The 27,986-nt window shown below is 61.0% G+C and overlaps 2 protein-coding genes across 3 annotated transcripts; both read left to right on the plus strand.

Annotated features, from left to right (window-relative positions):
• Nucleotides 1-6,867: 6,867 nt before the first annotated feature.
• CLCF1 (cardiotrophin like cytokine factor 1) lies at nt 6,868-16,312 on the plus strand. Of its 2 annotated transcripts, none has more exons than XM_080815812.1 (3): nt 6,868-6,972; nt 13,083-13,249; nt 15,047-16,312. In XM_080815812.1, the coding sequence occupies exons 1-3, from the start codon at nt 6,957-6,959 to the stop codon at nt 15,539-15,541; spliced, it is 678 nt and encodes a 225-aa protein (XP_080671938.1). In that variant the 5' UTR covers nt 6,868-6,956; the 3' UTR covers nt 15,542-16,312. The 2 variants fall into 2 exon arrangements, with proteins under 2 accessions (XP_080671938.1, XP_080671937.1); XM_080815811.1 differs by lacking the exon at nt 6,868-6,972 and adding an exon at nt 7,542-7,652.
• Nucleotides 16,313-23,361: 7,049 nt separating this feature from the next.
• On the plus strand, nt 23,362-26,493 carry POLD4 (DNA polymerase delta 4, accessory subunit). Its single transcript, XM_080817148.1, has 4 exons — nt 23,362-23,657; nt 23,884-23,973; nt 24,191-24,302; nt 24,661-26,493. The coding sequence occupies exons 1-4, from the start codon at nt 23,561-23,563 to the stop codon at nt 24,683-24,685; spliced, it is 324 nt and encodes a 107-aa protein (XP_080673274.1). The 5' UTR covers nt 23,362-23,560; the 3' UTR covers nt 24,686-26,493.
• The last annotated feature ends 1,493 nt before the right edge of the window (nt 26,494-27,986 follow it).

A 27,986-nucleotide genomic window follows, 5' to 3' on the forward strand; every position in this document is an offset into this window, starting at 1 on the left:
GGCGTCCCGGGCCCAGGAGGCGGTGCTGGCGGTCCGGCAGGCCGAAGCCAGGCCTGAGCCCCGGGGCCCTTTCCTCCGCCCTGCAGTAGTCACCCGCCACTGTCTGGGGAGACACAGGGAGGCCACCAGCTCTGTGGAAAGTGTCCTGGCCGGGCTGTCCCTTAAGGGACCAGCAGAGGGAGACAGACACCGCGCACAGTCCCAGCTTCCAGCCCAGACACCCGGTCACCGGGGCCGAGTGACAGCTCGGTGCCCCACACTGTGTTATGCACCCAGGGAGAAAGGGGGCCCAGAAGCCGACGTCCCTGGCTGGGATGGGGTCCCTGCAGTGGCCGGGAGCGGCGGGGTAGGGCAGGGATGAAGGGCAGGGCGGCTCCGGAACCATCAGCAGCCCCGAGCCCCTGGTAGGCAGGGTGCGGGTCTTCATCGGTCCACACCGTTCCTCAGGGTACATAGAGGAGGTGCTTCTGAAAACTGGGGCGCGTGGTGCCCCCCCTGACCTGAGTGCCAGCTCCTCCCCAGCCCCAGGCGCGGGTCCCAGGCCAGGTGTGGCCTTCCTCTCCTCGGCCCCTTGCCAAGCTCTCCTGGCCGTCTCCTTCCTCCCCACAAATGCCCCAGGTACACCTGCTGGAATTCTTGAGCCCTGTGTCACTTAACGCACTTTGCAGCGGCCAGCAGCGGAAACTCGGGGGGCTCTGGGGAGCAGCACGATGGGCCCTCTGAGAGATGCCTGTGGGGGCCAGGGAGGGGGGAGCTCCTCACAGCCCCAAACCACTGCTGTCGTACAGAAGGACCCGCGGCCGGGAAGCCCAGACGCGCCCCGCACAGCTAGGACCCGGTGACCACTCTCTCGTCCTGCCCCCTCCAGCCCTCTGTCAGTTCACAGAACCCGGATGGGGAGGCTGTCTGGGGTGCAAAGGTGAAAGCTCCTCAGTGGGAGGAGAGCTGAACAAGGAACGGCCCAACTCTAGAACTCTCCATCCAGCCTATGTCCGTGCCCTGTGGGGACGGGTCAGCGTGGGGGTTGTGGGGCCTGGATTCGGGAGGAAAGCAAAACCTAAAGAACAGGTAGGATGCAGACTTGGAAGGGGAAGGTAGCATCACCAGCCGAGCCAGGAGGATAGGGTGTGAGGAGGGGCAGATAGTAAGACTCAACACGATCTAGCCCCGAACGCCAGCGAATTTACTTGAATTAACTCAATTGCCCTTATTCTGAGGGAGGTGTTGTTATCATCTTTCCTGTTCTATACAGGAGACAAGTGAGGTGTAGAAGGACCAAGCGACTTGCCCAAGGTCACACAGCTAGTAAAGGCCGAGGGCACCCTCACTCAGTGTCACTGTCCCCACAGTGCTGGGATGGCAGCCACTTGGGGTGGGACTGTGTGTGGTCCCAGGGAGGTGCTGCGGTCCTGTGAGCCCCCGGGGCCCCCTGAGGAACCCAGACACTCTGGAGAAAGCCGGAGAAATCTGAAGGAGGGAGGCGGTGGGGAGGGAGGGGACAGCGCGGGAGGAGCCGGCAGTGACTCAGCAGGGCCGGATAAGGATCTTCCAGCCCAGGGAGAGGTAACCCCACTCCTCTGCCAGGGGAGACAGAGTCACGGAGCCCGAGGCATGGGTTGGCCAGGGCAACGGAACATCCTGGGAGAATTGCGGGGAAAGCTCCTGGCAGGCAAGGGAGGAGTTGAGCATCTGGGGGTACCCCTTTGCCCCTGCCTTCCTCATGCTCTCATCACCCAGACGTCCTTGCAGATGGGGAGACGGAGCCTAGGCAGGTCAGGGGAGAGACAGGCAGCAGGACCAGGTTTCTCTCAGCCCCTCGGGAAAGCAGGGGGCAGGTGGGCGCGGTGTTCCCCGGGGAGGCTGAGCCAGTCCAGGTGTGGGTGGGGGACCCGGGGCAGGGTAGGGCCGGGGCTGAGATAGGAGGAGGTCCTCGGCGCCCAGGGTTTCCGCTGACATCACTGCCAGCTCAGGGCGAGGCAGGGCCCTCTGGGCTCCTGCCCACTAGAGGGAAAGGGAAAGTGGACAGCCCTGCCGCCTCCCTTCCCCCTCCTGCCCTTGGCGGCCCCCAAGGCCTGCTCTCCATGGAGCGTGCACACGGGGGTGGAGAGGCGGCCACCTCAGGGATGCGATCCCAGGGAGCCCCCTCTGGCCTCCGGCAGCCCAGGCAGGGCCTCTGAGCCTACCTAGCCCTCACCCTGCAGGAGGACCGCTTGGGGGGCTTGGAAGCCTGGGAGAGCCCTCCACCCGGCTGTGGGCGGTGGGTACCTAACACCCAGTCCAGTCCTCAGTCCACAGTTCAGACCCACTTGGCTGCTCGTGGAGTCTGTAATTCTAGCTGAGGGGAATGGAGAGCTTCCGGGGGGACTGACTCTCACCAAACCTGGAGGGCCCCGGGCAGGTGCCTGGCCCAGCAGCGCACCGTCGGTTCGCGTCGGCAGTGGCTGGTGGGTGGAGTGTGTGAGAGCCCAGGTCTCCGGGTCCCTTTCTGTCCCAAGGATCCTCTCAGTGGCAAGTCCTGTGGTCTCCCCCCACCCCAGGCACTCAGAACCCAGCCTCTTCCCCTGTGCAGGGAGGGTAGGGAGGGAATGTTAGCATCTGAGCGGTGTCATTAAAAGGGCAGACAGTGCTGGATTCCAGTCCTTGTTGTAACCTTAGGCAAGTGACTTTAGTGTTCTCACATATAAAATGGGTAAATTCCAGTTCCCATCCTAGAGGGTTACTGTAAGAATGACATGATATCGTCCCCCCAAAACCTGAGCCCAGAACCCAACAGGTGGTGAGAGCTCAGTATGTTTAAACTATTATCAGTATTTAAGTTTTAGAGCCTTAAAAGGAGTAAAAGTGTCACCAAGAGATGCATCGCTGCCCCCGGCGGGACTCTGCCCCCCCCCGCCTGCACAGAGGTCAGCCTCTATGCCTCATCCCCACGGCCCCACAGGAACTGCTTGGTGAACCCACGCATAAGTCAGTGAGAGTGTCCTTCCTTACCTCCGTGGGCTTCTCCACCACCACACTCCTGCTCCTTCATCAGGAGGGGACTGGACTGGAGGCCTCCTTCATTCAGAAATCTATGCCAACCTCTGGGCCAGAACCCCTTCGATGCCAGTCCTGCAGCTGCGTGGGACATGGTGTTTTGGGGGTGTCTGGAGTGTCTTTCCTGGGAATGCCGGTTATGGGCATAGCGAGGGAAGGGAGAGGGAAGGCTCAGGGTCTAGCCTGTCCCTGAGCCAACACTGACTCACCCCCACCCCTGGGAGGGCAGCAAGGGAGGGCATCAGCCACCGCCAGCCCCGCCCACCTCCCAGCCCCATCCCTTGGGGCCTGGCCTGTCACCCCCTGAGGACGATAAGGCCTGCAGTCTGACAGGCCACACAGGGCAGCAAAGCAGTGGCCTTCTCGAGCTTACTGACCTCCCACCATCCCGTGGGGGAGGAGGGCGCAGAGGGTCCTAAGCCATTCCACGGAGAGGTGATGGGTTTATCCCAAGGCCAAGCGGGCCAACTGGGAGTTCCTCAGCCTAACTCCCAGCCTGGCCCTCTGCCAAGTGCAGGGAACCACCCGGGGCCAGCGTGGGGGGCCTCGTCCTGCGATTGCCACTGCCCCTCCTGCCCTCCAGCTCCATTTCCACCCTGAGGCTGAGGCTGCGCCTTCTGCTGGGACGCTCCTGCTCTCTCCATCTTCTGATCTTAAATGAGGGCCCCTTGTCACAAGACCATGAAATTCCCACTAGAGGGAATTTCTCTAGAAAGGCGAGGCGGGTGGGTTTTCCTTGTCCCCTCTGCCCTCCTGCGGCTAGCCTCCAGCAGGGATCCGGGAAGTGCCTGCACCTTGTACCGAGACAGATGGCTCTGGGGCTCAGGGGGCGGGAGTCTCCCATAACCTCCGCCTGCCCTCAGCAGCAGTCCCAGAACGCCAGCCACAGGGGAGCGGGAACCTGCCTGAGACCCGGGGCTGGAAACCAGAGGGCAGCCACCTGTGCCCCTACCCCCCAGAAACACGGGGAAGGGCTCTTCCTGCCCAGCCTCTCCTTTCTTCCTTCTCCCGCCCACCCCCCCCCCCCCGCCCCCAGCCCACCCTATTTGGGATTTGGCAGCAGAAAGACACGGTCTTTATTCCAGCCCCCAGCCCAACCCACTGGCAGCTCCTGGCCTGCAGCCTTTGCCCAGACATGGCAGAGGGGCACTGGCTGCTTGGAGATGGAGCAGATTTTCTCTTTGGCAGTGGGGAAGATGGGGGGGGGCTTGGCCACCCCCTGGGTGAGGGGAGAGGGCAGGGATGCGAGTCTAGACAAGAGGCAGAGGGAGAAGGTGACTTCCCCAGCATGGGGGGGGCGGTCACTGTATCAAGCTGGGGAGAGGGCAGGGCTGCATGCCGGTGTAAAGCCAGTTGTCCCTGCACTCACTTGGCCTGGGTCCCCATTTCCGAGCCCCGGACCTCAGTTCCTGCAAACCAATGGTTTCTGGACTCCTGAGGTGAACATTGGCGGGGGGAGGGGGGCCAGGCAGCATGGTGAGCTCCTCTCCCCTTCCACGGCAGAGTCTGTCCCTCTTGCTCCTTGGGCTCCTGCCTCCCCCCCTCCTTCCCACGCCCACCCATTTATTTGCCTCCGTGCTTCTCCTCTTTCCTGCCCTTCCCTTCTCTTTTTTCCCTCCTCGTCTCTCAGCCCCCACCTCCCTCCTTCAGCTCCCCTTTCCCTCTTTTGCCTTTCCCTCCCGGCCCCCTCGGCCCCCTCCTCCTCTCCCGCGTGGGGACTGCTTTCTCCCTGACTCAGCAAGGTGCTTTACAAGGTGCCGAGGGGGCTCGGCCAAATCCAAACCACATTGTCTGTGCACACACTCTCCACAAGGAGCAGGCTGCAAACCAGGGCAGAGGGACGGACTGCACCCCCCACCCCTGGCATTCCCGGCTCCCTCCCTCTGAAAGAGAAGGCTGCTCGAGGACCTTGCAGGCTGGCCTCAGTGCCAGTCACCCACTGGGCATCTGCCTTCTTGACCTTGGCATGGGCATCAAAAGATCGCAGGGCTCACACGCCAAGAATGTCATTGAAACCCCAGAGTTCTGGCGCGGGTGGAGGGATGAGGGGGAAGAGGCCCCCCCCCAGCACTTTTCAGAAGGAACCCCCCCAGCAGGTTTCCTCAGAGCTGCTACTGATGCCCCAGAAAGCCCCCTGCCCCCAACCCCAGGCCAGCTCCCCTTTCCCAGCAATTTTTCTCCTTGTTTAAAAAGAAAAAAGAAAGAAAGAAAGAAAGAAAGAAAGAAAGAAAAAAAACCCCAACAACAAAGTCTGTCCCACTCCAGTGAGGTAATTGAAAACAAACTTCTTCCCCACCCCCCCACCCCCCCACCTCAGTCCCGCACAGTGCAGAAAAGGGAAGAGCTGCCCTGGGAACCCAGCACTGGTCCTAACCACCAGCCGGCTCTGACCTGCAGCCTGGGGGCGGGGGGCTGTGGCAGGGTTGGCGGGGTGCCCTCCTTTCTCTGGGGGCGCTGGGACAGGAGCATGGAGTGAACAATCTGATGCCGTTCCAGAGAGAGGAATCACCTTCCAGGGCTGGCCCACCACTGCCTCACCCACTTTGAAAAAAACAAGCAACAGAAGCAACTTATTACCAAATGATTTAATTGGTGGTCTGGATCTAGAGCACTCAGGCCTTGGAGACCAAAGGACTGTCCCCCAAGAAGTCACCAGAGGAGATGTCTGCAAGTCGCAGACGTGAGCCATTTCCTCTGCACTCCCCCTGGTGGCTCTCTGGAGGGGGAGAAAGAGGGCAGGAAGGAGACCCTTTAGGGAGGGTCTGGGCTTATGGGTCCCCCAGGTATCCCGCCTAGCAAGTCCCCAACCAGGCCTGAGGTAAGGAAGGAGGGAGAGCACTCTGCAGCCAAACCACCCCTACCCCGCCACTGGAAAACCCCAACAACCCCAAACCCCAAAGGCGAGAGAAGACCAAAAGTCTTTAGGGGGAAGCATTTCACAAATGGGGACTCTTGGTCAGTCCATCGCCTTGAATGGGAGCATTCCCGCTGAGTCACCCGTGCAGCCTCTGGTGTTGAAACTGGTCTGGTGCCTCGTGCTGATTAATGAACTACAATTCCCCCACCCATGTGCACTCTCCCGGCCACTGGGAAGAATGAAGAACCCTGTGAACCTGAGGGAAAAACCCTCAGCCAAGTGCCCTCTACTTTCCTTAGAGCTGGGCAGTGGGCCCGCGGTGCCCTCCGCCTCCCCCACCCCAGGGGGCCTCGGGAGCCGGTTAGTCACCTGCCCCAGCCCCAGCGCCTCACTCAGCCCCGGCTTTTGGAAATGGGACAGGCGGCGGGACAATAGGCAAGGGGGGCGGTCAGCCCAGACAAAGGGCAGCAGGAAAAACACCATCACTTGCTACGAAGCCAGCTCGCTGGCATTTGGGAGAATGTGTCATTCCATTTACTCAGGGGGAGGGGGAGGGGAGGGAAGGTTAGAGATGAGGAGTCGGAGGTAGGGTGAGCGCAGGGACCCCGCACCCCAGGTAGACGCCGTCGGAGAAGAAAAGGAGCCGGCGACTCACTCCCCCAGCTCGGGGAGTCTGCAGACGGACCGATGCCCTCCCCGCCCCCTCCCCCAGGAGGCCCAGGGTGGTACCGCCGCAGCCTCGCCTCACCTCACCCCTCCTCGGGGTTGTGGGAGGGAGAGGAGCCCCAGAAGCCCTCCCTTCCCTCCTCCCCCCTCCTCCCCCCACCCCGGGGAGGGCCGCTACAATTTGTGGTTACAGCTTTACACGTCAGAAAAAAAAAAAAAAAAAAGTTTGCAGAATGTCCCACACCGAAAAAAAAAAAAAAATCCGAAACCGAGCGAAAAAAACCTGCGAGTGGGCCTGGCGGATGGGATTATTAAAGCTTCGCCGGAGCCGCGGCTCGCCCTCCCACTCCGCCAGCCTCCGGGAGAGGAGCCGCGCCCGGCCGGCCCGGCCCCCAGCCCCATGGACCTCCGAGCAGGTAGGAGCCCGGCGTCCGAGGCCCCGGCCCCCGCCCCCGCCCGGGAGCCGCGAGATCCGGTTCCCGTGCCTCCCCCGGGAGCCCCGAGCCGGGGCCGGGCTGGGGAGCCGGGAGCCACCCCCGCCAGCAGGGCTCGGGCCGGGGGAGGCACGGCCGGGCGCCCTCGAGAGGGGCCGGGCGGGGACGCGGCATTCCTCAAGTCCGCTCGGCGGGGCCAGGAGGTGGCCGGGAGCGCGGCGGGGAGCCCGCGCGACCCGCTGGCCAGGGGCAGCCGGCAACCTGGAGCCCCTGCGGGACGGGGTCCCGGGGATCCCGGCGGAAAGAGCCCCGCGCGAAAGTCGGGGAGAGCGAGTCCGAGGCGGGGAGCGGGCTTGCGGGCGGGGGACGCGGCGCGCGGGGAGGAGGGGGCCGGGGAGGAAGAGAGGAGAAGGGCGGGGAGCCCGAGGCCGGGCCGGCGGGAGGCGAGGGGGAGGCCGACACCTCGGGCCCGCCGCGCTCCCTCCCCGGCCCGCCGGGAGGGGAGGGCGGGAAGGAGGGCGGGCGAGAGGAGGGGAGGGCGGAGGGCAGAGCCGAGCCTGGCTGGGCCGGGCCGGGCCGGGCTGCGGGACCCGCGGCTTCCTCGCTGCGCGCCGCGCGGCCGGAGCCCACCATGCTGCCCGCGGCCGGGGAGCCGGCGGCAGGTAGGGGCCGGGCGGCGGGGCGGGCGGCAGCGGCAGCGAGTCCCCGGTCCCGCCCGCCGTGGCCTGGGAGTGATTAGTGCGGGGGACGGGCGCAGCTCGGCCGGACCCGGCGGGAGAAAGTCCGTCACCGGCCGGGGAGCGGCGGCAGCGGCCGCTCGGCCCCGGCGGCCCGCGGGAGGGCGGGCGGGCCGAGCGGGGAGTTGACGCGCGGGAAAGGGCAGCGGCCCGGCGGAGCCCAGAGCCCCGAGCCCCGCGCCCCCGGACCCCGCCCCCGCCCCCGCCGCCGGGAAGGGAGCGACCGGGCGGGAGCGGGCCGGGGGCGGGGCCGGGGGCGCCGAGGCCACACAGGGGGAAGGCGCCGCCGCCGCCGCGGGGAGGGGGCCGGGAGCGAGAGGTCACCGCCGAGGGGGAGGGCCAGCGAGCGGCCGCCGCCGCCAAGTTCTCGGGCCGAGCCCCTCGAGGGAGACCCCAGGTCCCTCGGGCCTCGCCAGAGTCCCCTCATCTCCACCCTCCCCACCTTCCTTCCCAGTGACTCCACACCACGCTCCAGAAGCCCCCACCCTCACAGACCCCCCACTCCCACGGGACCCCGTCCCAGTTTCCCCCAGCGCCCGGCCAGGCCCTCCCGGCTGAGGTAGGAGGGAGCTGCCAGGAGGGGTGGGGAGCTGGAGGTCCCCAGCCTTGGAGACAGAGGCTGTGGGTGAGGGCGCTGGACGCACACCTCTGTCGGGCACTCTCTGACCCTGACCTTGAGCCTGAGGGGCTGACACCTCCGGCCTTTCACAACCCCCACAGACCCCGTTTCCGGCTCTGAGCACACGCTACCCCTCCCTCGGGACACATTCCTGCGACAGACCAGATAGCACCCCCACACACACGCACCCGCAGTTTGGATCTGCTGCCCTCACTGACCTGGAGCCACACTCTCAAGCGGGGGAGAGAACTGGCACCGGGCAGATGGCAGCAAGTGTCACCTAGCAGCCCTCGCATCCCCAGCCTCTCTTCCAGACTGATGTAATGGCTCCCTCTCGCCTCCACGGAGCCCCGCACTCCTGCCCCGTTCACACTTGTGCACACTGCCGGGCCACCCCAGCTAGTGCTAGTGACACTTCACATTCCTCTCCACAATCCAATCCCACCTGCCTATTCACACCCCGGCTCCTGCCAGCTCTCTCCCAGCCCCTCCCACCCCTCTGAATAACAACAGCCTTTCAAACTCACCCACACTCCCGGGACCGTTTCCTTCTCTTGGTCCCCATGTCTGGCTCTCAGTGGACTGCCTGGCTGTACCCACCCCCACGCCCCCACCCGGGCCCCGCCGCCCCCGCTTGATCCTGCTCCCCCTGGGAACACCTGGCGTCCTCTTGCAGCACCGTCCAGAACCCTCTCACTCCGACAGCTCTACTCCTGTATCCATGCCGCCTTCCCAAGGCAGGGCGGCTGGCCCACCTGTCTGCTTCTTGCCCTGGGCCTCAGTTTCTTCTTCTGTCGTTGAGGCTGGAGGAGAAGGGCAGGGAGGGTGCTGCTGAAGGGGACAGCAGACATGGGGCCCCACGTTGCTCTGTTCAGAGCGACTTAAGTGTGCACAGCGCAGCCCTCGCGAGAGCCCAGTTACCTGGTGGGTTGGTGGCAAATCTCGGGGATCCTGACTTCTGGGCCTATGGGGACTCGCCCCCTAAGCACTTCTCAGTGACCTGGGGCAGAGGGAACCAAGGAGAGGATGGAAGGGAGAAGAGCCAGGGGAAGGCAGCCCCCCCCAAGAGGACAAGGCAAGATGGGGTGCTTCTGGGGGCCTCTCCCTGAGGAGGCTGGTCAGGAGGAGCCCCCAAGGGCCATGTCCTGGAGTTCAGTGCCTGGATCTCACACTGCACTGGACACAACACCCTTTAAACCACTCCTTCCCCCAATTCCCCTCAACAGATCCCTCCAAGGTCACTGCGGAAGCTGGTCCAGGGCTGGCCTGAGGGCAGAGCCTTTCCGGCTGGCTTCCACATTTTTCAGCACCTCTGGAGCTCTGTGATGCCTCCCCAGCTCCTACATTTTCGGCTCATAGCTCTTAAGCAGCCATCCCAGGTGCGGAGTCTCCTGGCTGATTTGTCCTACCCACCCTGGCCGCCGGGGCCCATCTGCCCCACTGAGCCCCCCACCCTCACTGAATGAGGTCAGCCTGGAGGACACAGGCCAGGGATCAAGGGGCAGCTGGCTAGAGACACGCATACCGGGCTCTGCCTGCCTGTGCAGCCGTGTCAGGGTGGCCGTGCGCTTGCGTGGGCTGAGTATGTGTGTGTGTGTTCATGAGGGGGGCCTAGGTTCCCAGGGCCCAGGGATCTGGATGGAATTAGGGGCCGCCCGGGAGGGGGCCAGGATGGGGGGTGGGGGGCTCCAGCAGGAAACGTGAGCTGCACTCATTAGCCCCTCACGTGCTCTGCCGGATTTATAAACACAGGGGAAGACGGGATGTAAACAATCAGTGGGCAGCAGCCAGAGGCAGAGCTGGGACGGGGGGGCTGGGCTAGGGGCCAGGACCGGGGGAGGGGGCCCAGGACCCAGCCCCCAGTGACCGGGTCCACCTGCACACCTCGAGCCTGGCGAGAAGGACGGAAGAGGGCTCCGGGATGCCCACCCAGTTCTCCGTCCCAGGGATGCAGGCAAGCTGCCCCAGGTCCCACCGCTCACAACGAAACCACAGGTGTTCTGTGCCCCAGATGGCTATCCGTTTGCTGCCTGAGATATGGGGACATCTTGCCCAGAGTAGAAGCTGTTGTACTAGAGAGGAGAGCCCTGTCCCCTTTCACCTCTCCTAGCCTCTCCTCCCTCTAGACACCTGAGACTCCTTCCTTCTTTCTGGCTCTCTCCATGGGTCAGTCCGATCCTCCTGCTCCTTCCCCTGCCCCCACCCCCCAGCCTGCAGTGACACAGTTACCTCAGAACTGAAATATTCCTGGAAACACCGGCCTCGTCTGGTTAATTTCATGAGCCGTTTTTCTGCCCAGATGACTTAGCTCTTGTTTATCCAAAGGCTTCTCCCCCTGTTGTCCCTGTGCAGGGAGCCAGTTCTCCCCAGGGATGCCCCACAGGGCCCAGAAGGGGAGGGGAAAACAAGGCCCACCGTTGGGGTCCTGACCCTGTGATCCTTCCCCCATCCCCTCTGGGGCATAAGAACTCTGGCCAGAAGGGCTGCCCCAAGCAGTGTGGGGGAAAGAGGTGAGCCCAGCTCCCAATCCGGGTTTCAGCTGGGACCCTCGGCATCGCTGCTGACTCAAGGCTGGAAGGGCCACTGCCCACCTCGGCAGGTATCCAACCTCCGAAACGAAACCCATATTGTACCCCTAGAATCTTGGAGGTCACTCGGCTAGATAATCCAGGCTGAGGGTAGCCCCAGGCTTTGTGCAGAGGAGGAAGGCCTGGGATTCTCTTGGGATGTGAGGCATGATGAATGGAAAGGAACGCAGAGTCCGTAGGAGCTAAGCTTGGAAAGGCAGAATGAGGGAAGGAGCACCAGGAGGGAAGCCACGGGCTGCAGATGGGGACAAGGACAGGCGGCTAGTCACGTGCCTGATCCTGCTCTCTGTCTCCACACACGCACGCTCTCAAACCGAGAGGCCTCATTCCCAGGGGCAGGGTCTCACACTGGTGCTCTCCCCCATCCTGCCCACTCCCATGCTCTATCCATGAAGTCGCCAGCCAAGCGTCTGAAAAAGTTAAGACTGACAGGCAGGGCCACTGCAGAAGTCCCCACCTGACCCTTACACTCTTGTCAGAGACATTCTATACAGTCTGAGTCTTAAACCCTCTCTAAAACTCTGACCCAGCATCACGGCTAACTCCAGACTTCCCCTAACTCTAAGTACAGTCAAACTGTCAAACGCATATCCAACTCATTTCTGACTGTCACAGCAACAACATATGTCATCGTGAAATTCTGCAGAAAATAGAAAGCAGAAGAAACTACTCATGATCTCACACCTACCCAAGCTTAAAACCCACACCGGCCCTCTCTTCGTGACGCGCCATGTGTAACCCCAGCCGATGTCTAAATGAACACATTCACAGACCTTGGCCCCAGCGAACCTTGTGCCTGTCCAAACCTAACCACATCCCCCAGCCGGACTCAAACCTCAACCACACTCAATCAGCCAAATCCCAGTAAACTAACCTGAAACTTTAACAGTAACCCAGTCCTTAAACCTAACTTAGCCCAACGCCAATTATAGTCTAACCCTAATCGCCTCTACCCATGCCCACGGAACCCTGGCCTCGTTCTCTTCACCGTGGACCTCACCTAAAAGCTGGGAAAATCATGTCTCCCGCTGCCTATGTCTATCCTCACAGACCTGACCCCTGGGCTCAAGGGGTATCCTCTGTCCTCACAGACCTTGACCCCCTGGGCTCAAGACCCGTGGTATCTCAAGATGTCCAAACTCTTCAGCACGGCTGGCTGACAAACCAAACCCAACAAATACAGCATATTCCATCTCCTTCTCCCTTTCCAAACCCCCGCCCCTCCCCTCTTCTCTGCAGGCTGATCAAAGGACCCCATTCAGGGGGCGCCTGGGTGGCTCAGCCCGTTAAGCATCCAACTCTTGATTTTGGCTCAGGTCATGATGTTGGGGTCCTGGGATGGAGCCCCCAGTCAGGCTCCACACTTAGTGGGGGCATCTGCTTCCTGTCTCCCTCTGCCCCTACCCCGCATGCGCACACATCTCTCTCTCTCTCTCTCTCTCTCTCTCTCTCTGAAATAAATAAATAAATCTTCAAAAACAAACAACAAACTCATTCAGGTCAAACTCTTCCCCATCCAACCTCCTAGATAAGAATGGGGCAGACCTCGGCCCTGCATCAGTCCACACCCAGGAATCCACTAGAACGTACCCCCAGCTACAGGAGCCAGCCCTGTGTCCTTCAACCTGCCGTTGGTGATCTAACCTTACCCCTTGCCCCCCATGGCTCGGCTTGGACTTGTCTCGGGGCAGCCTCTCTCGGGCCCTTCCCAGGGCTGACCGCTCCGGGCTGGCAGTGGGCACATGTGCTGTTCCCCACCCCCTCAGCTCCAGTGGGACAGGGAGGCTGGGAGAGGAGGCTGAACCCGGGAACACTGGTTCCTAGACCCCAGGCCTGGCCCCGTCCCTCTGTGTACGCATACACACGTGTCGGCATAGATACGGCGACCTTTAGCTGACACGCCAGCATACTGGGAGATACACACACAGTGGCCAAGTCCTGGTCCTCGTTCACATACACGCCTCTGTGCACACACACCCTGGCCAGGAGCGCCCCGCCTCCTCCATCCCCCCTGCCTCCCATCTGGCGGCCCACCCTCCCCGCCCCCCTCCAAGCCCAAGGTGGGGACACACACCTGAGGGCCTGCCAGCCGTGTCTTCCACTGGGCCTGGGGCCTGCGCTCACGCTTCACGCCCCTCCCGTCCACAGGGGACTCGTGGGGGCTGCTAGCTTGCCTGTGCACTGTGTTCTGGCACCTCCCCGCAGTGCCGGCCCTCAATCGCACGGGGGACCCGGGGCCTGGTCCCTCCATCCAGAAAACCTATGACCTCACCCGCTACCTGGAGCACCAACTCCGCAGCTTGGCTGGGACCTACGTGAGTACCGGGGTGACTGCAAGGTGTGGGAGTCGGTGGAGGAGAGACAGAATGGCGGACGGGGGGGCCCTTTGGTTCCAAACGGTCCCCATGTCTGGCCTGTCTCCTGCCCTTCCCCCTTAGGTGCCCCCCTCTTCCCCATCCCTGGCCCCAGGACTAGGCATGTGGGCAGGCCTCGCACCCGCCTTGGCCCGTTGCCCCACTGGCTGCCCGCCCAGCCGCCCGCCTCCCCCTGGGGGCCGGGGAAGTCTCTTCTGTTTACACCGTGTTGTGGTGTCTCTTGCACGGGCGGGGCTGGGTGGGGATGGAGGGGCCCCACCTCCCATGCCTGTGTTCCAGCTCGCCTCTGCCCCAGACCTGGGGCCCTGCTGCTCTGGACCCATGGGCCTCCCTTCTGTCTGCCTCTCCCATCCTAGCTGGGCCTCCTAGGGGGGACTTGGGGGAAGGGGGCTGAGGGGAAGCCAGGCCAGTAGTGGCAGGAGGTTCGGGGTGTGGATGGAAGTTGTGCCATAAGGATTTGGGGGCAGTCCAGAGGTGTTCCGAGAGCCCAGGAGAGAAGGGAAGAGGGTCAGAGTTGCCGAGGACCACGGGGAACCAGCCCCCTCTTCCCGTGTTCCTCTTCCACATCCCAGACCCTACTCTGGGGCCAGGGAAGGAAAGGGGAGGAGGGTGGTGGGGGAGCTGGCTCCGGCCCCAGGATACACCGAGGAAATTAGTTTGTCTCTGTGCTTGTCAGCGTGTGAACCTCCCCCTGGGCCCTTGCCTATCCCAGGCCTCGCCCCTCTCTGCTCCCTTTCTCTCTGGCTGCAAGTCCCCCTCAGCCCTTTCCCTGGGCCCCAGGCCTCTCCCTTGAGGGTTGGCAAAGCTGTGTCCTCTTCCCTAGACTGCCTCCTGTACCCTTCCTCCAGCCGAACTCGTGAGACTGCCTCAGTTTCTTCCCTCTGCAGCCCTGCTCCTAGGAGCCCTTTTTTGGGGGCCACAGGGCTTCATGAGTACCGTCTATCCCTGGCCCTTCCGCTGGTGGGACCAGGCATGTGGGGAGGCAAACGGAGCTCTGATTCCCACGGGCCCCTCTGCCTTCCCACCCGCTTTTCCCTCCCCTGGCCAAAAACCTTTGCTTGACTCTGCTACCCCCTCTAGCTCCCGACCCTTTTTCTCTCCTGGCTTTCCCTGCCAAATTTCTCGAAGGAGTGGTCTACACCCTCTGCCTCCGCTTCCTCTCCACCCACTCACTCCTTAACCCCCTGCAATCTGGCCTCCAGGCCACTGAAGCGGCTCTCTCCAAGGTCGTCAGGCACCTCCTTCTGGCCGAACCCAACAGAATTTTCTAGGGCTCATTCTCCTTGATCTCTGTTTTGCAGCCACGCTGTCGAGCTCTGCTGCCTTCTGAACTCTTCCTGGCTCTGCACTCTTCTGGTCCACCTTCCACCTCTGCAACCTGGCCTCCTGTGTCCTCCTGGCTCCTCTTCCTCTCTGCCCTGCCCCGCGGTGGGCCCGCTCCCGGGGCTTTGCACACACAGCCCATCAGCACCCCCTCCCTGAGTAGCTCCTGCAAGGTTTTCTCTTTCTACACCTCTTCGTGGGAGAGTTCATCACCCCCACTGCCTCAGCTGTCACCTCCACGCAAATGACACCCCCGGAGAAGCCTGGGGAGGCCCCGGAGCAGAGAGGGGCCTAGTGTCCAGATGGGGCCGGTGTCTGGGGACCCAGGACACAGCGGCTCTGGGGGCAGGTATCTCCTGGTGGCCACTGGCTGCTCGGCCCTCCTCCTTCCCCATCGCCCTCTCCTTTTCACAGCTGAACTACCTGGGCCCCCCTTTCAACGAGCCTGACTTCAACCCGCCTCGGCTGGGGGCAGAGACCCTGCCCAGGGCCACCGTCAACCTGGACGTGTGGCGGAGCCTCAACGACAAACTGCGGCTGACCCAGAACTATGAGGCCTACAGCCACCTGCTGTGCTACCTGCGAGGCCTCAACCGCCAGGCCGCCACGGCCGAGCTGCGCCGCAGCCTGGCCCACTTCTGCACCAGCCTCCAGGGCCTGCTGGGCAGCATCGCGGGCGTCATGGCGGCCCTGGGCTACCCGCTGCCCCAGCCTCTGCCGGGCACTGAGCCCACCTGGGCCCCGGGCCCTGCCCACAGCGACTTCCTCCAGAAGATGGACGACTTCTGGCTGCTCAAGGAGCTGCAGACCTGGCTGTGGCGCTCAGCCAAGGACTTCAACCGGCTCAAGAAGAAGATGCAGCCTCCTGCGGCGGCGGTCACCCTGCACCTGGAGGCCCACGGCTTCTGACCTCTCACCTTTCCCACCGACCGTCTGGCCTCCTCCTTTAAGCCCTGCTCCCGCTCGGGGAGGGAGAAACCTGTACGCCCACCCTTGTTGAGCCGGGAGACAGAAGCCAGGAGGCACTGGCCCTCTCCGGACTTGAAAGGGGGTGCGATGCAGTAAGGCCTGTCCCCTCCCTGCTTCCCAAAGTCGGGGAGTGGGAGCCGCCACAGCCCGTGTGTTTCTGGGGTGAAGCCCTTCGGCTGCCCTGCTCTTCTTCGATAGGGGTTGCTCCCCTATCCCCAAATAACTCGCTACACCCGATTCAGGAGACGCACACGGTGGCAAGTCCAAACAGGGAGAAACGGGCTTTAAAGGTGGGAGAGGCAGGGTCTGCACTGGAGGTCAGGCTGAAAGCATAGGGCCAGGGACAGACCGGACCCAGGGGTCACCAAGGCAGTCGGTGGCACAGGATGGCAGCCAAAAGGACCTTGCTTTGCATCTTGTCGCCGGCATCACGGTGCCTCCTTCCCACCCCCTTTCCGGGCTGGCTGTGGGTTGCCCAGGCTGGGGAAGGCAGCCAGAGCCACCGTCGCAGGGTTCCCTGAAAGTTTACATTGCGGTAGCATTGCAGGGTGTGGGGGGCAGCTCTCCCCCGGGCCCTGCCCCCAGCCTCACCCACTCATGACTCTAAGTTTGTTGTATTAATATTTATTTATTTGGAGATGTTATTTATTAGATGATATTTATTGCAAAATTTCTATTCTTGTATTAACGAATAAAATGCTTGCCCCAGGACTTCGTCTCTCGGCTTGGCCTTGCCTCTCCTGGCCCTTCCCCTCCCGGGCTCCCGCGCGCCCCCGGGCTCGGAGTCTGCCAGTCCAAGGGTTGGCTCGGAGAGGCAAAGAGCTTGGGGAAGAGGCTCTACCCGGGTCCATAGGGAGGGTGTGTGCACAGCACTCCCTGCTCCTCCACCCACGGCGTGTCCTTCAGTCCTTCCAACATCTTGTCTTCCCCCTCCCAGCCTTTGCTCAGCCCGCCTCACCTCTCAAGATTACTTTAAGGGTCTCAGAGGTCTGTCTGCCGGCAATGCTGTCCACCTGTCCCTCCGGTCAACCTCGTGTAGTCAGCCTCAGCTTCGCCAGTACCCCCACCTGTGACAGCCCACTGGGGCCCCCAGCAGTGACCCTCGCCTCAATACCCTTCCTCTCCTGGGGAGTGTGACTGACTGCGGCCAAGTCACAAGTCTCGGCTGTGACTCTACTCCTTTCTTCCCAGTGTAAGACAGCAGGTTGGGGGGAAAGAGGAAAACTCAGATTGGTCTGCAAGCAAATGGGGTAGGTGCTAGCATCAAGGGATGACCTCAGCTCCAAGCCCAGCCTGGTAGCCTCCTAGAGTGACTTTGGACAAATTACCTAAAGCTCTCTATTCTCCCATTTCCCCATCTGTAAAATGGGGATGACGAAACAGCCTTCTAAGACTGTTTGAAGGCTGAGAGAAAGATAGAGGTGAGATGCCCGGCTGCAGCGGCAGGGATTAGTAAGCACAGGTGACTTGGGACAGATCGGCCTGCTGGGACACTCTGCAAAGAGCCTCAGGGGAGGTATGGGGCTGATTGCTCCTAGGTGACACAGAAGTATTTTACCAGGAGATGGTGTCCTAAGCAAAGGAAGTAACATGATGGTGACGTCAAGCCATCAACAAATACTTTCAAATATTGCCCATCATTACGCTAACTGGAGTAGGAACTCCAAGGGAAGTCTGAGAGCTAACTTGGCTCCCGCCCTTAGGCCCTTACGGAGCCTGTGATCCATCCGGGGAGGGAAGGGCAATTTACCTGAAACCACCACCAGGTGTGTGAGTGTAGACGAAGGAGCCACTGGACTTGTTTGTGGGCGAGCTGGCTTCTGCCGACAGTCCCACGATCACCTGGCCCACGTGGGAGGGGACATGTCCCACAGAGGGGTCCAGGCTCTCCGGGCAGGATATCTTCCCTGGCTCTGTCTAGATGCCCCACAGGCCTACTTCCTGCCTAACAAGATAGGAAGGAGAGGGCATCTGGGCTGTTTCCATGCTGGGGCAAAAGGAGTAGCAGCCCGTAAGGCAAGGCACCAAGCAAGTGGCTATCCAGGAGACCGGGAGAAGGAAGGCATATCCCACAGCCCTGTACCGCGAGCATCTTGGGGGGCAGACTCTGCTTTCTCCATCTCTTAATTCCAGTGCAGGCGCAAGCCCAAAGCAGGTGTTCAATTAGTGTGCGGACCCAAACCACCCAGAAAAGGGGTCCTTTGCCCCAAATGCTAAAATCCAAGGCAGAATGTGCTTAGCTGCAGAAAGACCCAGATGAAATCCCAGGGGGTCCGAGGCAGGCACGATGGCGTTCCTCCGCCAAGGGTGCCAGTCTGTAAGCCTCGCGGGGAAGCAAGGGTGTCCGCCGTGACCGCTGTCGTTCCAGGGCCCAACACACGGCAGGTGCTGCTGCACGGCTTCTCCAGGTAGCATTTGGACAAGGGCAGAACGAGGGTCGGTTCAGTGCTTCTGTCTCCCTTTTAAGCACACAGCATCTCGAGGGCGGTTTCCACGATTTACTCGTCTTTGCATCCCTACAGCATTTTAGCATGACGCCTGCCCCGAACTAAAGTACTTGATGATTTAACATAAGCTGACTTGAAGAGTGTCAGGGCAACAGGGTATGAGAGTTAAGAGCTTTAGGGAGGCGGCCGATCGGCAGTGTCAGAGGCCCCCGAAGCACTGAGGGAAGAATTCGGGGGGAAACCCACTGAGAAATCAGGAAGTCACACGTGATCTTTGCAAGCGCAGTTGGGAGGCAGATGCCAAATTGTGAGAGTAAAGGAGGTGGTGAGAAAGAAGAAGGGGTAAGTGTATTTTCCCTGGAGTTTCGTGGCAAAAGGAATACCTGGGTGGGTAGCGGGAGCACAGAAGGTTTTCTGTAGGGTTGGCCGGTTTGCTGTTGTTTTCAAACAATGAGATCTAAACATGAAATTGCTGCGGGAGGGGTGCAGCTGAGAAGAATGCAGAGAGCCTTAGATTTCCTAAGGCTAAGGAGTCAGGGACAAGCAGAGGAAGGGAATCAAAATGTTGCTGGGCAGCCTCATGGCGCCAGCGGCACCAGCACCTGCATCTCAGTCATGGGCTGTGACATCCCCTAGCAAGCCAGAGATGGTCAGAGGCGAGCACAGAGAGGAGACAGGGTGCTTCCCAAGGCCGAGGGCTGACAAAGCATGAATGGCAGAGAACTGAGGGTTGGTCTAGACCCCAGAAGGACAGGAATGGTGCTCTGGAGTGGCTGGGAGCCACAGCGCACACAGGGCTGGTAGCAGAGGGAAAGAAGGGAGGAGAGTGACCGGGAAAGGTGGGCAAGTGCTGGAGGCGACTCCCATGGAAGGTGCAGAGGGGGCACCCCCGGCAGAGAGGTGGGGGAGCTGGACACAGAGGAGGGCTGAGCCAGAAAGGGCATTTCAGAGTTTGGGTTCTTGAACTTTTCCCCCAAATAGATCCCTCCGGATAGTGTCGGGGTGTGAGTCCCCCTCCTTTGGGTTTTGGAGCTGTGGACCATGAGGCGGGTAGCCCTTGGTAAATGACAAGTCGGCAGGCTTTCTCTCCATTGGAAATCTCAGCGTTGCCTTGGGCATCTGGAAGTGCACCTGCGGGAGAGGATGTGCGGGGGCTGGAGAGCTGTCTCTCGGGAGAGGCAAAGTCCGGGGCAGGGGTAGGAGCGGGTGCCTACAGAAGAGGCACAGGGTGGCAGAGGGGTGGTGGCGTCTTGCCAGCCTCCTGCTTTTGCACGGACTGGCCCTGCACCCAAGGACTTGGGGCCCTCTCAGCATGTGAAGAGACACATTCAGGCGCTCATCTTGCCAGGGCCATCCCACACGGGGAAGGGCCAAGGGAGGCCCTTGTTCCCCTTAACCTACAGGGCAAGGGCCAGTCATCCAGGCCCCTGGCTGAGTGCTCTGATGGATGGCTGCCTCGAAGCTCCCCCTTCTTCTCTGGAGCCACAACTGTCCCTGCCTTTGTCCCTGTAATTCTTGAGCTCCCTGACTCAGCCTGGTTCCCCAATTCCCAGCAGCAGACAAAGCCCTTGTCAGGGAGGTGGGGGTGGGGACGACGAGGGAGTAGCTGTGAACTGTAGGACCAGAGTTCCAGCCCTTTCTTTCTGCCAACCTTCAGGGTCTTTCAGCCTCCCGAGTTCAGAGGTCACCTCTAGGCCCCTCCCCAACTCTGCCCAGCTCTCTAAGGCCTGGCTGATGGAGTGGAAACGAACTGGGACTTCCTTCCAGCTAGACAAAGTCTGACACCTGGTGGCCAAGGTGAGAAATGGCCAGAAGGAGCCCTTTCAAATCTCCCCAGAGTCTCTCCAGGGCCAGGCCGGCCAAGGTGAAAGGGGAGGTGATGGGAACTTTGGAAGGGGTCGTTGGGACAAAGCAGAAGAGACAGCCAGTGGCAGAAAAACCCAGATGCCGGGCAACTTTTGCCTTCGATCAGGCTCCTGCCCCTTAAGCCCACTGGAGCAGGAAGAGGTGGGCTGTCTGGGAGGGTCATGATGGACTCGGAGGAGCCAGCGGAAAGAATTTTGGCCCCGAGGGTGGGGAATGGGGCCCAGGGTGTGTGACTATGTGGGGGCTGGGGATAGGAGTCTGGCTGCCCAGAATCTCCAGCTCAGGGTGGGTGGCAGGGCCTGAGGGCCCGAGGAAGGGGGGTGCCGGAGAAGGAAGGAGAGCAGGCTACGCCCCACAGCCTGCTGGGCCCCAGGCAACTGCTTCCTTTCCTCTACCTGCCCCCACCTTCCTAGCTCTAGCTGGCTCTCTCCACAAGCCCCAGTGTGAGCAGGGGGAGGGGGAAGGGGCTCCCAGGGCGCCTGCGCAGTGCTGAGGCCCCCCAACCCTGCCACATTGTCTGAGCTAAGCCAGGCCTAATCCCCCTTCCCCTTGGAGCAGTAGGCAGTGGGCCTCAGCCCTCAGGAAGGTGCTGGGCTCCTGTTCCAGTTCTTCGCTCTTCTCTTTCTCTTGGCTTCTCCCAAGACTTTGGTATTGACCTGAACAAGGCCCTTGCGTGTTCCCAGGCCGAGGTGCAAAGGTCAGTCCTGCTAGTCCCATCACCAGCCTCTGGGGGTCAGAGCTGACACACAAACAGGCTCCTGGGTCTCGGGAAATTCCCTGAAGGAGGGAGAACTTAGCTCCCGACTCCGACCTCTGGCCTGGCCCTCCAGCGTGACGCCCCCGACTGACTTGTGACAGACCCCACCACAGCAGTTTTGGGGACAGGCCAGGAGGCTGCCTGAGTCGGGGCAGGGGTTCCAGGAAGAAAGGTGATCGGGGGCAGACGGGGTGAGAGGAGTGAGAAAGGAAAAGCCCCGAGGACGGGCCGAGGTTCTAGTCTGGCCAGCACACCTGAGGGGTCCAGATGACGAATTGGGGAAGGATGCCAATTAGCCGGGGATGGTTCCAGAACTCCTGGGTGCTAACGCCTTTGAGCCGGGGAGCTTAGACCCACTACCGGCTGACTAGGACAGGAGGGCGACACTGCCCGTTGAGAGTTCTCTCGACTCCAGGCCAGAAAGCCAGTCCTAGGCCGCCTGCCTGCGCTTGAGCTAACTGCCCCGATTCTTTGTCGGGGCTGGGGGAAGCCGAAGGCAGGCTAGGTGGGAGAGGCCCGCAGGGCCTGGGCCCAGGCAGAGCCGGGGGCAGCTGGCAGGGATGGCCCAGAAAGTGCCCACAGAGCAGGTCAGGGTGCCAGAGGCGAGCAGGAAGGAGATCGGGCGGCAGCAGGAGCCACGGTGGCCGCCCAGCAGCACACCCCATTTCACGCTCCCTGGGCGGTGGCAGGGCCCCACGGCTATCAGCTTTCAGGGGTGGGAAGGACCAGGAATGAGGAGGGGTCTGCCCCACCCATGGCTTCCTACTCCCTCGGGGCTCTGTGGGCTCAGGAGTGAGGTGCCACGCACCCTGGGACCGCCCTCCGGGGAGAGAGTGGTCAGCCCCGCGGAGCCTGGGCACCATCCCTTTGTAGAGGGCCCAGGGCCTGACAGGACCCCCGAACCTCAGCCCTTCCCAGGCCCGGGGGGACAGGGCCTCCCTGCTTTCCTCCCCAGTGCAGCAGGGCCCCCGTCTCCCTCAGTAATGGGCCCCACTTAGTCCACGAGGCAGACGGGGGATTAGGCCAGGCCCAGCCCAGAAAATAAAGCAGGGAAGGGCCCTCCAGGGCTGTGCAGTGCAGTCACGAGCTCTGACTCCCACTCAGCCCCCCTCAGGGAAGGGGCTGGGGAGAGCCGGGCACCAGGCCCCTGCGGACACGGCCACTCTGGTGCCTCCCCTCTGGTGGTCTACACTCCAGAGCGTTTTCCTCTCTCGTGCCCACTTTACTCCTAACGCAGAGCACCCGGGGTGCAGAGCAGTGGAGTGGGGGGGAGGCAGAAGCATCTGGGCAGGACCTTGTCCTCCTGGAAGAACTGGATGGGAGCTCTGAAGGGCAGTTAGAGCTGGGCTGGTCCCTGTGCTGATTCCCAGACTCCCACTGACCAGCACTTTTGCCTGCTGCCAGGAAGTTGGTGAGGGGGAGGCGGGTGAAGGGGTGACTCAGCGATGACAGGAGCCCAAGGGACAAAGGTCATGGGTGGAGAATTGAGAGACACTGTTTACAGCAGCCCGCCTCCTCCAGGAGGCCTTCCAGTGCTGACCCACCCTTCTTGGACAGCTCCTCCCTGACCCACCCTTCTTCTCCCCTTTCCTGTTTGTTAGGAATTTTGTCCTTGCACTGACAACTTGGGTGTCCCCTGTGCCTACCCCACTAGCCTCTGAGCTCCTGGGTGGGGAGGGCACAGCGGGACTGTGGTTTAACTGGGGCCCCACAACGCCTGGGACCATCAGCACTTCCTACTTTGAAAAACCATTTTATGAGGCGCCTGGCTGACTCAGTCCGTGGAGCGTGCGACTCTTGATCTTGGGGTGGTGAGCTCAGGCCCCACGTTGGGGGTAGAGATTACTTTAAAAAAAAAACAGAAGCATTTTACATCTATTTTAGTTGAGTGAAATGTGGGAAAGTGCTGAGAACAGTACTTGGCACACCGTAAGTGCCACAGAAGTGTTTAGTTTATCGTTGGTATTTTCTGCTCATACTGTCGCATTAGTGACACTGGGCAGACTTTACTGATAAAGACCTGGGGATGCAAACACTTTGGCCCTTCGCTCACTGTGGGATCTTCCTGACTAGTAGGGTAGGCATGGGCAGGCTACAGGACCCCCAGAGAGTCGACAAGGCCAACTCTCGCCTAGACTAAGAGCAGGCAGGGTCTTTGGGCACGGACTGTGAGAAAGGAGCTTTGGAACCCATGGGCTTCTCCCTCCAGGTCTCCTGGGGCCGGCGGGGGTGGGGTGGGAGCAGGGAAGGGGGCTGGATTAGCCCAAACGCTCTTCGGACCTCCAGACCTGCCCCCACAAGGCTCTGCGGGACAAGGGGTGGGAGTGGAGGCTCCAGCTGGACTCTGGGGAGTTACCAACCGGCCACGGGGATTACTGAGGCTGAAAAGAACATTTGCCTAGGAAGGGAAAACGGGAAGTGAGAGGCTGAGGATAACGCTCTATAAGTCCCCCGGGACCCACTGCAGACCAATGGGGAGGAGGGGGGTAGGGGGAGGTGGTGCAGTCTGGGGCATCTTGACAGGTCCCCCACCCCAGCCTCACCCCTTCTCCCCAGAACACAGCTGCAGCAGCTGCCCCGCCCCCTCTGCCTTCGCCGCCTGCCATTGGCTGGAGTCGGGCCCCGCCCCACAGAGGCGGCCAACCATTGGCCTAGGTCTTTGATGTTTGTGCGCTTGTGGGGGTGGGGGACAGGCGTCATTCCCTGGAACCCGCGGACTTCCTCTCTGCTTGTCTGGGTCACCCTGTCTGCCTGTCGCTGGCCCCAGGCTCGCTCTCTGGCCCCAGCCCTCTTCTCTCTCTCTCTCAGCAGCTGTCTCTCTCGTGCCCGCTGGCCTGTCTCTCTCCTTCCCCGCAGTCGCCTCCTTCTCCGCCTGCCTGGGTGGCCGCCATGGGCCGGAAGCGGCTCATCACCGACTCCTACCCTGTAGTGAAGAGGAGGGAGGGCCCCGTTGGGCACAGCAAGGGGGAGCTGGCACCAGAGCTAGGTCTCTTATGTGTGGGGGGGGGCGGGAGCAGCGGAGGCGCCGAGGGGCATGAGAGGACGTGGGCGGACGTGGGCAATGGAAGAGGAAGTGAAGTATGTCGTCTACTTCCTACTCCAGGCCTGGCAGTGGCCGGCAGAGGCAAAGGGGTGGCGAGGGCTGGGGAGCAGTGGGGCTGCTGTGAGGTGAGGGGCAGGGGACTGGCCTGAGGAGCCGCATGTCATTGCAGGGGAAGAGCCCCAGCCCCCGAGCGTGGATGAAGCAGAGCTGGAGCTGCTGAGGCAGTTCGATCTCGCCTGGCAGTACGGGCCCTGCACAGGTGAGAACCTCTCAGGCCCCAGGAACGCATCCTGGGGACAGTCCTGTCACCCGCACGTCCCCGAGGCAACCCAAGCCCCTGCCTGACCCTCTTGGCCACTGTCTCCTGAAACTAGGGGGTGTGGAGGTTCCGACACACCCCTCCACACACACTGTCTAGCCCGAACTCTTCCCCACCCCGCTGAGGTGCCAGAGTCGTCTTCTTCCCACCCTGGCAGGGATCACACGGCTGCAGCGCTGGCATCGGGCAGAGCAGATGGGCTTGGAGCCGCCCCCAGAAGTGCGTCAGGTGCTACAGACCCACCCTGGAGATCCCCGCTTCCAGTTCAGGTCAGAGACAGGCCAGGGAGGGCTCGCAGGGGAGCCAAGGGGCCTCCTGGCCCCTGGGGTGGGGGCTGGCCTGGCCTGAGGAAGAAATGGATGCAGGCTTTTGGGGCCTTGCTGAACAGGCAAGAAGGTTCTCTAAGGTGCCTGGCTCAGGAAGGCCGAAGATTGCTTTAATAATCCCTACCGCTGAGCTAATGGTGGGGGCAGGGTGCACCCAGGGCCCTAGGGACTATCTATTTAGGACAGAGGGGTTGGCCAATGACTATAGGCCATGGCCAAGAATAGGGGCTGGTGAAATCAGACCAAGGACTTAATTGACTCTCTGGCCCCTCCCTTCTTCCCCCCTCCTCCCCTTGTACAGCCTCTGGCATCTGTATCCCCTTTGAGGCATCACCTAAGACCTCCTGCCCGCTCTCCCAGAGCCTCAAGACACAAGTGACAGCCCGTTGGTGCCCCCTTGACTCAGTTCTGCTGTGAAGAACCTTTAGCAGGAAAGAGCCTCGTACAGAAAAGAGGCTGAATCTGGAGGTCTTGGAGGCTCAGCCCTCCATCTAACCAGCAGGCTCCTGGAGCCCCCTCTGAGAGCCAGCTCAGCTGAAGCTTGCCCTTCCTACAGGGAGAGTGGTCTTGAGGACAAGGGCCTGGCCATGACCTTTCAGATGTCTGCCACCCTCCTCCCGACCACAAATCCTGTGGTCCTGGGAATAGTGTGGCAAACAGGCGCAGCCCTGGACACGGTCAGACAGGATCGAAGTCAAAGACGCACTCCCCGCCTAAGATTGGGAATCTGAGGGCAGAACTGGCAAGGGGTTCCCTAACGCTTATCAATAAAGAACGCTGAGTCTGGAAGCCTGACCTTCAGTTCCTTAATGTGGCCCTGCGTGGGCCGGCAGCAACCAGCAAGTCGATAGGTGAGAGAGAACCAGCGCTCCGCCTTCCATCCGCGGCCCAACCCTACACCCGTCATCCGCGGCTCAACCTTACACCCGGGACGGAAGAAAGACGCCTTACTAGACCCGGGGACGAGTCCTCATTAGAGCCGATCAGCCTCTGGCGCCTCCTGGTGGTCTACAGGGAAACTACTCTTTAGCCAACTGCAGGGACCAGCCAGAAAACCTACCTGACAGGACCACCCAGCCTGCCCAGTGTGGTCCACCTCACAAAAATGGGTCCTTTGTCAGAGGAGGATCCACACAAGCCTTATAAAGTCCAGACCTACACATTCCCGGAAAGCACCTCTGCTTCCCACATCGAGGCCACCTGGATCCGAAGCAGCATTGAGGAGGTCCTGCTCCGAGATGGCCATCATCCGATGGGCTCTGGTGGGGACTGGGTGGGGCCGAAACAATGATTAGGGGACCCTGGGATGGTCTGACTTGGAGAATAGAGTCAGTGCTCCTCACCCTGTGTTTCTGTGCCAGCCCTCCATCACGAGCAGACAGAGACAGCACCACTGTTAACTCCTTGGGGACAGGCCCACAGAGCAGCGAAGTGGCCTCTTCAGCCCCCACTGTCCTGGGCACTGCCTGTGCCTCAAGCACTGTAAATGAATCATCTCTAAAATCCCTGAAGGGCGCTCAAGGTAGATTTTATAGGGATGGGGCCTGAAGCCCGGAGGAGCTGCGTGGGGCTGCTCGGCGGCACCAGCAGGGACGTGGGGATGAGAGGCCAGGCTCTGCCCGTCTACACCCGTGCCCCAGCTCATCGGCTGAGCACCTGCTGGATCCCGGGCTCTAGAGGTCCTCTCGGGTGTTGTTAGCGGTGAGGAGATAAGACACACAGGTAAATCTTACGTGGTAGGCAAAATTAGGGTTAGAGGTCAAAGAATGCTTCAAGAGGTTGATCAAGGAAGCTCTCCGACAGGGTGGCATTTCAGCGGAGACCTGAACGAAGTGCAGAAACGGGCCCTGCACCTACGGGGGCGCTCTGGACAGAAGAACGGCAAGCACATGTCCAAGACAGGAGCGTGTGCGTCCTGGTCCAGGAACAACATGGAGGCCACGCAACCAGGGCGCAGACGGGGGCAAGAGGAGTACGGTGGAAAATGAGGCCAGAGAGGTAGCAGGTTGCTCCCACGGGGCCTTTCAGGCAGGCTTAGATAAGGAATCTAGATTTTAATCTGAGTGAGACAGGAAGACACTGGTGGGTTTTAAGCCAATAAATGACATAATCAAGCTTATGTGTTGAAAACATCACTCTGGCTGTCGGTGGAGAACAGATTGTGGGGCTGGGGGAAGAAGAGGCAGCAACACCGCTTGGGAGGCTTTTGGGGTCGGCCCTGAGAGTGCTGTTGGTGACTGGGGCCAGGGTGGGGAGATCAGTCGGCTGTGGGTCTGAGAGAGACGAGCCAGGGAGAACTCCAAAGCCTTTGGCCCGAGCAGCTGGAAAGCCAGAGTTCCCATGACTGAGATGGGAAAGACCTGGGAGGGGTGGGGAGGGCTGGGGAATCGGGAGTTTGCGCCTGACACCCAAGCAGAGCTGGGGAGTAGGTGGTAGATGCGCAAGTCTGGAGTTCTGGGGAGCTCTGAGTTTGAGATGTAAATGTGGGCGTGTTTTAGATGGCATTTAAAGCCCTGAATGTGGATGAGGTTACCTGAGTGGGTACAGATGGAGATGAGAAGTGGTCCAAGGACAGGCCTGCACCTTCTATGCTTAGAGGCGGGGGAGGAGGAGACTGGGGGTGGCAGGCTGGAGGAAAGTCCGGAGGGGCGGGCCTGGGAGGCCTGCACGGAAAGCATTTCAGGGTCTCCGATGCTCTGGAGAGGCTTGGAAAATGAAGCCCGAGGGCAGCATGCTGGACTTGGCAATGTGGAGGTCGCTGGGGACAAGAAGTTTCCATGAGTGCCTGGAGTGGGCTCAGAGGGAATGGCAGTGGAAGTGGAGAGCGGGAGCATGCCAACTCTTTCAGGGACTTTTACTGTAAAGGGAGCAGAGCAATAAAGTGGTGATCGGAGGGACATGGGATCAAAGGAGGGTTTGGGGTTTTTTTTTAAGGATTTATTTGTTTTTAAAAAAAAGGATTTATTTGTTTATTAAAGAGAGAAAGTGTGCATGCACATGCATGAGCGCAAGTTGGGGAGGAGACAGGGCGAGAATCTTCAAGCAGACTCGCTGCTGAGCACAGAACCCCCATGCGGGGCTTGATCTCAAGACTCATGAGACCACGACCTGAGCTGAAATCAAGAGTTGGTCCCCCCCCTTTTTTTGTTAAAGATTTTATTCATTCAACACAGAGAGAGATCACAAGTAGGCAGAGAGGCAGGCAGTGGGAGAGAGGAGGAAGCAGGCTCCCTGCCAAGCAGAGAGCCCGATGCGGGGCTCGATCCCAGGACCCTGAGATCATGACCCGAGCCGAAGGCAGAGGCTTTACCCCACTGAGACACCCAGGCACCCCAAGAGTTGGTCCCTTAATTGGCTGAGCCACCAAGGCACCCTTCAAGGGAGGGGTTCTTCTGTGTCGTTTTCTCTTTTGTTTTAAATGTATTTTTTTTTTTTAAATTTTTTTTTTTAATTTATTTATTTGTTAGAGAGAGAGAGAGAGCGAGCACAGGCAGACAGAGTGGTAGGCAGAGGCAGAGGGAGAAGCAGGCTCCCTGCGGAGCAAGGAGCCCGATGTGGGACTCGATCCCAGGACGCTGGGATCATGACCTGAGCCGAAGGCAGCCGCTTAACCAACTGAGCCACCCA

Source organism: Martes martes, assembly GCF_963455335.1.
Source record: "Martes martes genome assembly, chromosome: 10".
Lineage (NCBI taxonomy): Eukaryota > Metazoa > Chordata > Mammalia > Carnivora > Mustelidae > Martes > Martes martes.

Bases quoted from the DNA above. Each gene is read 5' to 3' on its own strand.
- POLD4 (XM_080817148.1), top strand. From the start codon at position 23,561: ATGGGCCGGAAGCGGCTCATCACCGACTCCTACCCTGTAGTGAAGAGG. The intron at 23,974-24,190 runs GTGAGAACCTCT...CCACCCTGGCAG, and splicing joins GCAGTACGGGCCCTGCACAG to GGATCACACGGCTGCAGCGC. The intron at 24,303-24,660 runs GTCAGAGACAGG...CCCCTTGTACAG, and splicing joins GATCCCCGCTTCCAGTTCAG to CCTCTGGCATCTGTATCCCC.
- CLCF1 (XM_080815811.1), top strand. From the start codon at position 7,622: ATGCTGCCCGCGGCCGGGGAGCCGGCGGCAG. The intron at 7,653-13,082 runs GTAGGGGCCGGG...TCCCGTCCACAG, and splicing joins GGCCGGGGAGCCGGCGGCAG to GGGACTCGTGGGGGCTGCTA. The intron at 13,250-15,046 runs GTGAGTACCGGG...TCCTTTTCACAG, and splicing joins GCAGCTTGGCTGGGACCTAC to CTGAACTACCTGGGCCCCCC.